Below are 14,090 nucleotides of genomic sequence, written 5' to 3'. Positions count from 1 at the left end.
CTTTACAAGCTTTCGCAGTCCTCTTTTCTGAATTTTCTTACAATGTTTTAGACGCCCGTCGATGTCCATCAAGTTTTTCCTCATCTCCATGTCCTATATAAATGGGTTCAATTCAAAGAGAAAAATATACAAACTCATCGAGATACGATTATCTAATGAAGGATATTACTGAAGCATGGGCCATCCATTGTCCTCGGGCTAGTAGATGAACGGTTTGGATCATCGAAAAAGGTGGGACCACAACTACTTCTCTAGATACTACTTTTACCAAAGAAGTGGTATATTCACCCCTTCTATTCCCTCCACCCCCTCTAGTTAGGGGTGTCAATGGACCCTAACGGTCCAATGGATCATCCGAATTCGAACTTAAATGGACAAGATCTAGACACATTATCAGGATCCATGGACATGTTTCAGGACCTGTCATAGGATTCAAAATTATTACCAATTGGATCCAGACAACTAACAAAACAGTCCTGAATCCTATTTTATTATACTAACAAAAGCACTGACCCAGCTTGTCTTTTCTTTTTTAATTGTCTGGTGAGAACTTTTTTGGGAACTATAATTAGGGGTGGTAATGGTTCGGTTCGGTTTGACCCCCAAACCGAACCGAACCAAAATTTGAATCGGTTTGGTTTCAGCTCGGTTTCGGTTCGATTCCGTCAATTTTGCCATCCCTTACTCATAATCATTAGAAATCTTCGGTTTCGGTTCGGTTCGGTTCGGCCAATTTTGCCACCCCTAACTGTAATAACCTTTCTACAGCTATTTAAATACTAAAAGACAATACAAGTCAGTGAAAACATCATGACATAGTTGTGTTGATATCACTTCCCATTGTTACCGCCAAGTTCCCTCTAATTTAATCTTCCTCATCAGAAGGCAAATAAAAACGAAAGTGCTTTTATAGTAATTTACTATAAAACGGAACTCTCTCGCCTTCCTCGTGTAAATCCTCTCTCTTTTTCTCCTCTTTCCTTTTATTTCCTCAAAATTAGGGTTTCTGCAACTTTCCCTTTATTTATCATATTGATCTTCTCTCCTTCAATCAATCAATTTCTCTTCACAATGGGACTTTGGGATAACTTTCTTAACTGGCTTCGAAGGTATTTCTTCTCATCCCCCTTTTTTTTTTTGCATTGATTTAGGGTTTCTAATTCGAAAAATCCAAACAAAAATTGCATGCTTTCTCTGTGGTTAATTGGAATTAATTTTCCCCTGTTTGAATCTGCTAGATTTGTAATTCATCTTTGGAATTAGAATTTCTGTTTTTAGTACTAAACCCTAAGTTCAGATTTTTGTGGGTTATGTCTGTTTTGTTTGAATATGGTCCTTTGTTTATTCAAATTAACCAATTCAAATTGCCTGTTAAGAAACAATAACAGTTGCGCTGTAATGTGTTTAGGTTTTCAATTTTGTGGCCAATTGTAATCCCTGCTTAGCTGAACAAGTAGAGAAATAGTTATAATGAGGGTTTAATTATTCTTTGTTGATCACATAGTGTAGCTAGTTTTAGTTATAGTAAGGGTTTAATTATTCTTTGTTGATAACATAGTGTAGCTAGATTTAGTTATAATAAGGGTTTAATTGTTCTTTGTTGATCACATAGTGTAGCTAGACTTGTCTAACTGTATATGACGATGCTTTAGAGTTTAGACTCTTCATAGTTAAGTTGAAAAGAACTCTTTGTTTGGGTGGATGGATGAGTCTGTGACTGGTTATAATTCGTCAATGACCTTATGCGTTTGCCCAATTTTTGTGAAATGTTTACTTCCGAGCGAAATGGGATCGAGATTGGAAGAGCTTGTGTTTACATTTGAGAACGATTCCCCATTTTAGCATTATAATTTTGAGTGGTAGCCTATTTTATCAGTTTTTTTATTAAAAGATACCTATTTTATCAGCTGTTAACCTTATCTATCATTTATCTTTGTATGCCTACGTTGTATGCATATTCATTGGTTTCTTCTTGATGTTGACTTGATTCTGTCATTTTAATTTGTGACAAAATTCTCATGGATCTTGACTTTCATGTCTTTGAGTTGGTTTACAAATTATTCTTCTTTTGCTCAATATGTAGGCAAGGTATTTTTACTATTTGTTGGGTATATTGGCTAATTTAAAAAAAAAGAGATTTTCTTATAATTTTGAACGAGAAAGTAAAGCAAGACTTGTGACCTTCTTTTAGATTTAAGTAGATGGGACGTAGATTGATTTTACATTTAACTTATTCAATTTAAATGTAATAAATGATCTAATTTAGCTTTAAATTAGTTTCAGCTTTGGCTGAATTCCTTCTCTAAATCTAATACATTACAAGGGAATTGGAAGGCAGCATCAAACAAACTTGAAACTGATTCCAACTAAAGTTGAAAATAGTGTCGACTCTAATTGTGACGTCTTTCAACTATGTCCAGAAAAGAATCCTGAAAGAATTTCATACCAGTCCTCATTAGGGAAGATGGTTGAATGTACTCCCATAGTGTTTTTGAATTAATATGAAAGAAATGTTTATATTTAGTGGATATACCTCTTGAGATGAAAGTCATAGGCTCAGAATGGGTACCCCCTGTGTCAGTATCAATGTCAAACTCATTTGTTTGTTGGAAGAATCAAAAGTCATGGCTAAAGATCTTGCTGAAAATTGGGTATAAAATATGCCACACCTATCAACCTAACTGTGGTTCCAAACCTTAAAAGGGTCCTCTTCATCCATTGGAATAAAAAGAAACATTTCAGTTGCTTGTATCTATGTTTTTTTCCAGCCCGATAATTGTGCCCTTGCCCCTTTATTAATAATTTTTCATCATTCAAAAAAAAAAAAAAAAAAATCATGGGAGTTGGCAAAAGTTGCAAATGCAACACCCTGCAGTTTTGAAGGGTGTCAAATTTCTTGGAAGAGTTTCTGGATTAAAAGAATAAAAAAAATGTAGTATGTGGCCTTAAACAAGCATTTGAAACTGGTATGTGTGGTTGGGCATAGAATATGCTACAGCTGTCGACCTAACTATGATTCAAACCATAAAAGCATTCTCCTTCATTAATTGGAAGAAAAAAAATCATGGGAGTTAACAAAGTTACAATTCAACAGCCTGCAGTTTTGAAGGGTGTCAAGTTTCATGGAAGAGCATCCAGATTAAAAGAACAAAAAAACAGCAATATTCGGCCTTAAACAAGCTCTTGAAACTGGTATGCATAGTTCATTAGGTATGCATGTTGTCAATCTCTCAATAAAAGCAATCAAAGTTAGTTTTTTTGAATGAGAGAAAATTTTATTAAAAAAGAGAGAAAAAGCGATTGAGATGGTTGATACAACTGAGAAGGCAGAAACAACAGTAAACAGATAAAAACATAAAAGAAAAGGCGCAGGGGAGTCAGAATCAAATATCTCCATACTACTATCAAGTTTTAAACAGTGTAGCCAACAATCTGCCCCACCATTAGCAAATTTCCTAACATGCTGCAACCGGACTTGATACCCCTCCACCCTGTCGTGAATCTTCTCAATCATATCAGTGAACATTCATGGATGAGGGCGGCTCCCATCCATAGTTTTAAAACTCCCTTGCATTGTCTTGGACTCCCCCGAGTCGACTTCCTTTTACCTTGGTCGTGTCCTTGTCCAAGTCCATGTTTTGCTCTACAAAGTCAATCAAAAGCCTCTCCCAAGTTATGACTGCATCAACTGAGTACTCTCAACCGCATCAATTGAGTATGTGACCGCGTCGTGCCGAGTCGACTAGGATTTCTTTGGCCGCATTAATCAAACTGAGAAATTTCTCTAATTCTCTATATCGGTAGACTGAGGAAGCGCCAAGGAAGAAGCTTCCTTCTTCAGCCACTGTATTGAATGAATCTGCCTCTTCTACTGCCACTGTATTGTACGTTTGATCAATCATTGAGCTTTTACCATAAAATTGGGTTGGGTTAGAGTTGATTCCAATTCATTTTTTCGCAAAAGCTCAACCCAATCTGACCCAAGTTGCACACCTACTATTTACTAATCTTTTAGGGAATCAATTACTCTGGCTAGCACTAATAAGGTGATGAGGAGGGAATGAGGGAGCCAGGAGGCACTGTTAGCTTGCTACTTGATGATGGTCCGTTTATGTACCTTAACATTGCCATTACTGGCAATGTGTTTTTGCATGTATTGGCAAACAAGGGCTAAATATGCTTGTGAATTCCTTGTAAACATCTTAAATTTAGTTGAACAAGAAAGAAATTGAACATCTTCTTTCCCTAACACTAGGTACCCTTTGGGCCTGTTCGTCCACGGGATTATTTTACCCCAGATATGGTGGAGTGGGATTGGGTGTTTGTGGAGATAGAAGGGAGATTTTGGAGAGGATTTGGTTTTAGAGAGAGAACAATCTACTCATGAAAATTAGGGATATTGAAATCTAATGGATGATCTGAGATTTCAATATCCCTTCCTTTCCTCCTCATCCTTCCCCTTCCTTTCCTTCTCCACTCAGCCCCTCTCCTTTCCGCTCTATCCAGGATAAAATAATCCCCCGGCTGAACTTCTTGGCTTTATCCAAGGTAAAATAATCCCCCAGCCAAACAGGCCCTTTGTTGGTAATATAAATTATTTAGCTTTGCTATTCCAATTATTTCCAGGGCGTTCAAATGCAACGTACAAATCATCCATCGCCCTCAAAGCCATGTGCCTAGATTTGAGCCCCACTGTTTTATTTACTCATTTTTGGTAAATGAGTGGGTATTAGATGAAAATGTAACTAAATACAGAGAGTTATATTAGTGGGGACAATTGGGGGACCATTGATTGCTTATGAAAGTATACTTCTTTCAAGGCCTGAACATGTATTTTCAGCAAAAAGCATGTTCTTTGAGTTCATAGAGGGTTAAAACTCAATGTTGCCACAGTTTCCCAGAAAATTGGATTTGTAATTTGATGTTTCGTACTTATGTAATAAACTGTACACACATTTTTAAACTTTTAATGTTGTTTTGCCTCCCATAATATTATTTCCTTACCTCAAATTTACAATAGTATCAATGATCTGAACAGCCAAAGTTCATCCTGCTTCATAATCTTCTCTCAATTCTGACTTGTTGCATATTTCAGCCTGTTTTTCAAGCAAGAGATGGAACTTTCCCTTATAGGCCTTCAGAATGCTGGAAAGACCTCTCTTGTTAATGCCATTGCAGTGAGTGAATCTTACATCTTTTCCTCCCTTTCTATCCTTGAGAAGTTTGTCATCTCTGACTCGCCTGAAATTCTTTTCTTCTCAACAGACTGGAGGCTACAGCGAGGACATGATTCCAACTGTAGGTATCAAATCCCTCATTCTTCATCAAAATTTAACAAGTATGTGGTTCAATGTTTAAGAGATATGAGTATACTTTTTTCACCTCTGGTAATCAGGTGGGTTTCAACATGCGAAAAGTTACACAGGGAAATGTGACTATAAAACTTTGGGACCTTGGAGGACAGCGCAGGTTCCGCTCCATGTGGGAGCGTTACTGTCGTGGCGTCTCTGCTATTCTGTAATTTCTCCCAACCAACATTTTAGATACCAGCATTTTATCTTACCCTCCAATTTTGTAAAATTATTAAGAAAATGCCAGTACTTGGCGATAATGTACAAATGTCTTAGAACATTGGATGCCAAAAGCTACAATTTTTTTTTTAATAACAGCTACTATGGCTAATTTCTTATTTCCTGACATGACAGATATGTAGTTGATGCTGCGGATAGGGACAGTGTCCCCATATCCAGAAGTGAGTTGCATGACCTTCTGCTAAACCATCCTTAAACAGGATACCTCTACTTGTTCTTGGCAACAAAATTGATAAATCTGAAGCTCTTTCCAAGCAAGCATTGATGGATCAGCTGTAAGTTCAGAACCCAACAACCATTCAATCCACAGTTTCATAATTAATTCCCACAAATCAATTAAATTTTCTTATCTTTGTTTGTAAACAGAGGACTGGAATCTATCACAGACAGGGAGGTGTGCTGTTATATGATCTCATGCAAGGATTCCATCAACATAGATGTCGTCATTGATTGGCTTATCAAACACTCAAAAACAGCAAAATAATCACACAGAAACACTATACTTTTGATGGGATTGTATTTGTTATGAGCATGATCTAGATGAATGCAGATTGGTCTGTTTTACCATTTGCATTGAGCAGAAAGTGTTAGGGCTGCAACAGGGCCGGTTTGGGTCGGGTTTTTCAAAACCCTAGCCCAACCCTGGATCCCATTATCTTGGCCCTGACCTGCCCTGACACTGAGTCAGGGCCGAAAAACCTCAACCAATTGCCCGCTCTACAGGGCTTAGTGCTGGCCCTGATTGGCCCTGATTGCGTAGGGCCGGGCTGGGCCGGCCCTAATTGACCCTAGTGCAAATACCTGTTAAGAGTGCCAAAAATAAAGCAACCACTTATCATATAGAACAAAATGATCAATAAACAGAGAGAAGGGAACAGAATAAGACAATATGAATTCAACAACATGACGGGCAACAAAGACAATTAATAATAATAATCTAAAGAAACATCAATCCAAGATAATAGAAAACATTAGCAACAGAAACATGCACAGATGGTTCAATTCTATAATAGAAAAGTTAGGGTTCCCCTAGAAAGTATGACGTTTGAGAATTGCTGCTATCAGCTACTCAGCTACTAGTGGCAGAGAAAACATTTCCCACAATTTAGTGACCTGATTTACATTCTTTATTATGTGTATTGTACAGTACAGAACAATTTGTCGTGTTCTTTTTTATTTTATACAATTTATGGGTCCTTTCTTCTTCCTATTATTTTCATAAAATTGCTAATTAAACATTGTAATCTTGCAATGGGTAACTGCAATGAAGCCATGCATGATTGACAGATCATACAATCAAAACCACTATGAGAAAAAATAATAATACAAGGATTACAATGGATTAATCCAAAAACCGGCAATCCTTCGCCTTCTCTCTCAATCAAAACCCTACAATAAAAGAAAAGAAAGGAAAAGAAAAAAGACACCCCTCAATTTCTCACATGAGAAAACCCATCTCTCTCAATCAAAACAAAAAGAAAAGAAAAGAAAAAAGACACCCCTCAATTTCTCACATGAGAAAAACCATCTCTCTCACGTGGGTTTTCCAAAACAGTCCAAGAAGCATTCAATACCTTTTTTTTCTCTCGATCTCCTAGTCAAACTATGCAACACACCTATCCTACTAACTGTTCCTCTTTTCCTATCCTAGTTATACTAAGAAAACTAATCATAAAGTAGAGTTACACTCCAAGTAGAAATAAGACCTACCGTTCAAAAAAAAAAAATGTAGGAAACAAGACACACTTCAACCCAACACAGGACTGTTTTATGCTGCTAATTGCCTATTTGAGTGCTGGAATTAAGGGACTGTTTTGATACGTGGATTTTAGAATTGAGGTTTTAGTTTGAAAGTGGTGTAAGATTCTGGATTTTACTGTCTATTATCCTGGATTTTAATTAAAAAATCCAGGTTTTAGAAATCTCTCCCCCATTTGGAGATTTCTAAAACCTGAATTTAGGACAATCCCCTACTCTTTCGCTCGACGAAAAGAGGGGATGAGAAATCAGAAAACGAGGGAATGGTATCCTTCTTCCCTTGTCTGCCATCCAAGATTTTGAGGAAATCCAAGATTTTAAAACTCGCAATCCAAATGGCCCCAGCCATTTGGATACGCGAATTTTAGAATCCAGGTTTTTAGTTTGAAAACAGTGTAAAAGAGGGTTCACAATCAAGCTTATGTATGCTTTCCTAGCAGCATTTCTTGGATTTTAAGTAAGAAAACCAGATTTTAGGAATCTCAGGATGGGGGAGAGGTTTCTAAAACCTGGAATTCTTACTTAAAATCCAAGAAACGCTGTCAAGACAGCATACATCGCTTAATCATGAACCATCATTTACAATGTTTTCAAACTAAAAGCCTGGATTCTAAAATCGCCGTATCCAAACGGCCCCTTAAAGAGTGAGAATCATGTATTTTGGAGATACAAATGGAAATGTTTGTACTAGTTTGCCGTATGTGAAATGTTGTGTATAGTTTTTTTTAAAGAGAAAAAAAGTAACTATCAATGACCAATCAAAGTGGATTAATAAAGTGAGAAGTGCAATTACCAAAATAACAAAACAAGGGACTGCGGATATCATTACCTCACCCTCCCTCTAACTATGCAACCATATTAAATCTTCCAACATCACTTTCTCCCACAACAAAACAACAGCCATCTACCTGCAAAATCAAAGCAGAGCAACGTCAAACCCAAAGAAGATAAAGACAAGTACTTAATTATCACCGTCCGATTCTTTTCTCCCTTCCATTGTCTCATTCCTCCACCACCCAACAAATCCCATTCCTTCACCTTCCTTTAAAAACCCCTCTCCCTCATATATATAGTCGGACCCGTACTTAGAATCATACAAAAAAAAATGGCGCTTGGTCGGCCGGAAAACAACCGGAGCTTGGAGTGCCTGTTAGGTTTGGACAAGCCGATCAATGTCCCACCACCGGCGTTGAAGGTGTTTCCCGGCCAAGGACTAGAATTTGAGAATCTATCTTATAGTGTAATGAAGAAACAGAAGAAAGATGGGATATGGATCAACAAAGAAGCTTATTTACTAAACAATATCTCTGGCCAAGCTCTTAGAGGTGAAATCACTGCCATTTTGGGACCTAGTGGCGCCGGAAAATCAACTTTTCTCGACGCATTGGCCGGCCGGATCGCCAGAGGGAGCCTCGAGGGATTCGTTAGAATGGATGGAAGGCCGGTTAGTTCCATGTTATGCATAATATATCTCCGATATTTTGCAAAATATAACAATTTTATCACCACATTTTGATAAAATGACAAAATCCCGAAACAATCTCGAGATTTAAAAAAAAATAGAGCGATATTTTCATGTTAATCATGTACCACTATAATATCGTTATATATTTACGATATTTTTACTAATTTTTTTCCTAAATTATATATTTTAAAATAATTTTATTTTTATTGTTTTTTCTGATATAAAACCAAACAAAATTTAAAAAATATAATATATCCTGAGATTTTTCCTTGGCGAGAAATTCCAAAGAAAGAACTACATATTTGTAACTCAGGTTCAACACCCTTCTACTAGCTAGGCTAAGGTAAAACTAAGTGAACTCAAACAAGTCAATGATTGACTCGGAGAGTTTTCAAACAGTGCTTAACATAATTAGGAGTCTACACTTTGCCAATTGACTAGAATTTATGAATGGCTATATGAAGGTGAGCACAAGCTATATGAAGATGGTGTCTTCTTACGTGATGCAAGATGACCAGCTTTTCCCGATGTTGACGGTGTTTGAGACCTTCATGTTCGCGGCCGAGGTGAGGCTCCCTCCTTCCATTTCAAGGGCTGAGAAGCGGCGGAGAGTCTACGAGCTCCTTGATCAATTAGGCTTGCAGGTTCGCCTCTACTTAATTATCATCATTATTATCATTAGAGGAATAATATCCCCACCCTACTCCCTTTTTCAGCATTTTCCATTCCCTTTTGTTATCTTTCTTACAATTAACTCCATTTCAGCCTCTTTTATCTGTCTTTTCTTGCTAATAATTTCATTTTGATGATAACATAAGGTGGAGTGGTGAAAAAAAGGGAGTGTAAATATCATTTCCCTTATTATTATCCTCATAATTATCAACTACAACCATGCTTAATTTGTAGTCAATAGCTAACCGCACTTTCTTGGTGGTTTTCTCCTACATTATACACGTATCGAATCCCATTCACTCCCCTAGCTTTTGTCTCTCAATTTAAGTGTCTGATTATTCCATCTATTTACAGGGATTTAAAAAAAAAATTGAAGACACATATCAAGAAATTGAATTTCAATTATTTGTAGACACATATCGATTGGTCGCCTCAGGAGAAAAGGCAATTACCAATTACAGAGATGTAGCGATATAATTATTACAATTATTATTTATTTATTTATATTCTGATACAGGCTGCAACTCATACATACATTGGAAATGAGGGGACGCGAGGGGTATCAGGTGGAGAGCGGCGGAGGGTGTCGATCGGGATCGACATCATCCACAAGCCCTCATTGCTATTCCTTGACGAACCGACTTCCGGTCTTGATTCTACGAGTGCTTATAGCGTGGTGGAGAAGGTAAAGGACATTGCGAGAGGCGGTAGCATCGTCCTTATGACCATTCACCAGCCATCTTTCAGAATCCAGATGCTCCTAGACCGCATAACCGTCCTCGCAAGGTAACCAACCAAAAACAACTAACTAATTTGAATTAATGGCCGATAAATATTGGGCCCATCACACAGTTGAACCCAATAATGGGCCCATCAAAATTACTTGGCGATCAGATGAATGGTTCAAATGCTCCTGGACCGCATCTCCGTCATCGCAAGGTAACAAAAAATGACCAATTAATTTGAATTTACAGCCTATACGTATTGGGCCCCATCAAAATTGCACTCAAACCCACTAATGGGCCCAACGAAATTACTTACCGATCAGATGAACGGTTCATATCTTGTACTTTTGTGACATATATCTAGCGTTTGATTGACCTATGATGAAAAGATATGAACTTGTTCATACGGTTGTTTGTGTAATTACTCTAAAGCCCACTTGAGTCTGGCCCAGTACGGGTCCATTAAAACTTTAATGGGCGTTTGAGTAATCTGCGCTAAGCCCCATATGAAATGCCACCAATCTGGGCCATCGAAAATTACTTAATTACTGAATTACCAATCAGATAATTCAGATCTTGTACTTTTGTGATATATCCAGTGTTTGAATCACATACGCTCAAACGGCATGAACTTTTTCATACAATTTTTTAGTATAATATCCTCAACTGAATTCTGTTTGTGTTAAGTAAAAGCCCAATCAAGTGCGGCCCAGCATGGGTCAATTATAACTTTAATGGGCCTTGGGCCAATCTGGGCTAAACCCATAAGTGACTGTCACTTATTAAGCTTGTTTGAATCTTTCAGGGGGAAATTGATCTACTTAGGAAGCCCATCAGCTCTTCCGGCATACCTCACCGTATTCGGAAGGCAAGTTCCCGATGGTGAGAACAGCATGGAATTCCTCTTAGATGTCATCAAAGAGTACGATGAATCGACATTGGGTCTGGACCCTTTAGTTTTCTACCAAAGAGATGGGCTCAAGCCCAACCAAGCAGCCATGACCCCAATCCGAAAAACACCCAAGACTCCAAGAACCCCATTTCAAAAGACCCCATCCTCAAAATTCCACCTCCGAAGCCAGCAATTTACTGCCCGGAATGCGACACCGAGGCCGGATTCCAATGAATTCAGCCAATACAACACTGAAGAAGAGGACAACAATGAAGACGAATTCGATAGTTCTCTCAAAAGAAAGTCCCAAACACCTTCCCATAGCGCGGTTTATAACCCGCGCCTTGCTTCTCATTTCTACAAAGATTTCTCAGTATGGCTCTACCATGAAGTTAAAGGCACTCCGCGTCGTCCACCCTCTTGGACCCCGGCTCGGACTCCGGGCCGGACCCCAGCCAAAACCCCACTATCTACCCAAATGTCGGGCCGGTCCCGAAGTTTCAACCAAATTCAAACACCAAAACCACCTCTCCCCAAAACACCCATTTCCATATACAATCCAACCCCGGACTTAAGCCAATTATCCTACGAAGAATGGGAAAACGAAGAGCTCGACTCCGAAGAAGAGCAAAACCTCCAGCCCAAATTCGCAAACCCGTGGGTCCGAGAAGTTGTAGTCCTCTCATGGCGGACCGCCCTTAACGTGATTCGTACCCCAGAACTCTTTCTCTCTAGAGAAATTGTTTTAACCGTTATGGCTCTCATTCTCTCAACCCTTTTCAAGAAACTTTCTGATGATGATTTCAAAACCATTAACAAACTCCTTAATTTCTATATCTTTGCCGTTTGTTTGGTTTTCTTTTCATCTAATGATGCGGTCCCCACGTTCATTCAAGAACGTTTTATCTTTATTAGAGAAACCTCTCATAATGCTTATAGGGCTTCCTCTTATGTTGTTTCATCTCTCATTGTTTACCTCCCTTTCTTTGCCATTCAAGGTCTTACCTTTGCTGTTATTACTCGATTTATGCTCCATTTACACAGCAGTGTTCTTTATTTCTGGCTCATTCTCTTTGCCTCGCTCATAACCACCAACGCCTACGTAATGCTGGTAAGTGTTTTGGATGTATGTTTTTAATTTCCAAAGAGTCTTCTTCTTTTTGTGAATATTTTCACTCAAAAGACACTTAAAGTGGTGTGAAAAGGTGTTATTTTAAATAGAGATTTTATATGGTGTAAGTATAAGCCCTTCATTGTCCAGTAATTTTCAAAAAATACTGTACAACTAACACCATAGAATGATACAAAGCGTTTATTATGGACACTATAGATGGGAGGGTTCGGATCATCATATGGAGATGATTTTTGGTGGACAACGGTACGTATTTGCGTTGTGGCTCATCAAATAGACGGTTTGAATCATCCTATGGTGTAAGCAGTACACTACTTTTTGAAAAATATTGGACTACACAGTCCTACACCATATAAAAACTCACTACACCATATGAAAGTATCCTTTCGATCTTTTGAAAAGGGTGCCTTCGTGTCAAGTCTTAAAAGACACGAAGGCACCCTTTTATAAAATCTCCTCTTTTACTCTTCTCACTTTTTTTAAGTGCAAGTATACTGGTTGCCGCATTTCGCATTTGCTCTTGACATATGGCATGGCACGAGACTTATTTCATGGTAGCACCTAGATAAGTAGGGAAATTAAAGTCTAAGAGAAAGCTTTGGCTTGCCTTGCCTACCTCCAATTTCTAACCCAGCCTCTATTTTCTCTTGGTGTTTCTTACATTGATTATTTGCGTCTCCACCATTTGATCATTCACCATACCAATTTGTCCCAACAGGTGAGTGCACTCGTTCCGAGTTACATTACTGGATACGCCGTCGTGATCGCCACCACAGCATTGTTCTTCCTTACCTGTGGATTCTTCTTGAAGAGGTCTAAGATACCCATTTATTGGCGTTGGCTTCACTACATTTCTGCGATCAAATACCCGTTCGAGGCCTTACTAACGAACGAGTTCAAAGGTAAAACTTGCTACTATGGGAACTATCGGGACCTATCGCCAGGACCTCTAGGTGAAGTGAAATTCAGTCGTCTTCATAATGAGACGAGTCTTGCCAGCTGTAAGTTGATTGGACAAGATGTTCTTTCCACCATGGATATTGTGAAAGACAGCATTTGGTTCGACATCGCTATCTTGCTTTCATGGGGCGTTCTTTACAGGTTCTTCTTCTATTTGGTTCTCAGATTCTATTCCAAGAACGAGAGGAAATGAAGTGGTGTCTGGTTTAATCTTTATATTGCGTGGCTTTAGTATGTAATTCACGAAAGCAAGAAGAACATTCTATCATAAATTTTTTCAAGTTTTAAGAAGAATATGAAATGCTATGGTCTATAGAATTGAGACTAGATTTGGGAAATCAAAGTAAAAATGGATCCTACCTGTCAAAATTCGATCTGATTAAAATGGATATGAATAGTAATTTTAATCCGCTCTAAGGATCCATATTTCATGATAGACTAGTATCCAAAAAATTAATGGCTTCATATTTAGGATCGGCAGACATGTTGGGTGTCCAATCCGGGTTTCAAAATGTGGGTGCGGGTCAAAATGCGACCAAAGCAAATCCTAGTCGACTCCACTATAAAATAGTTTAAAGGAATAAATAACGCCTTCTCCAACAGCTTAAGCTTTTGGAGCAACTGGTCGTTTCACATGGTATCAGAGCAAATGTCTGGGTTCAAAACCCCTTGGTGTTAAAAAATACACATGCAATGGCCAACCCAAAAAGTGGGGCCACATGTGCCACGTGTAGGTCAACCCTAAAAAAGAGGGGCCACACGTGAGGGAGAGTATAAAATAGGATAAAGGAATAAATAGCGCCTTCTCTGACAGCTTAATTTTTTGGAGCAACTGGTAGTTTCACATCTACATGACGCAATCTCGGTTGACCGGGATGATCTAGTCGGTTGACGT

General features: G+C 38.3%; 1 protein-coding gene and 1 pseudogene across 2 annotated transcripts; both read left to right on the top strand.

The window, feature by feature from the left end:
- Window positions 1-880: 880 nt before the first annotated feature.
- On the top strand, window positions 881-6,797 carry LOC143882254 (ADP-ribosylation factor-like protein 8c; annotated as a pseudogene). The gene is made up of 6 exons (XR_013252150.1): window positions 881-1,109; window positions 5,096-5,177; window positions 5,266-5,298; window positions 5,396-5,517; window positions 5,706-5,866; window positions 5,958-6,797. The product of XR_013252150.1 is annotated as an ADP-ribosylation factor-like protein 8c (transcript).
- Window positions 6,798-8,454: 1,657 nt separating this feature from the next.
- LOC143882248 (ABC transporter G family member STR-like) lies at window positions 8,455-13,388 on the top strand. Its single transcript, XM_077385750.1, has 5 exons — window positions 8,455-8,793; window positions 9,279-9,458; window positions 10,004-10,272; window positions 11,017-12,214; window positions 12,954-13,388. The coding sequence occupies exons 1-5, from the start codon at window positions 8,455-8,457 to the stop codon at window positions 13,386-13,388; spliced, it is 2,421 nt and encodes an 806-aa protein (XP_077241865.1).
- Window positions 13,389-14,090: the final 702 nt, after the last annotated feature.

This window comes from Tasmannia lanceolata, unplaced genomic scaffold (genome assembly GCF_043159265.1).
Source record: "Tasmannia lanceolata isolate RefF3 unplaced genomic scaffold, GAP_Taslan_0.1 ptg000002l, whole genome shotgun sequence".
Lineage (NCBI taxonomy): Eukaryota > Viridiplantae > Streptophyta > Magnoliopsida > Canellales > Winteraceae > Tasmannia > Tasmannia lanceolata.
Note: the sequence above shows the minus strand (reverse complement) of the source record. Positions and strands in the feature narration are given on the sequence as shown.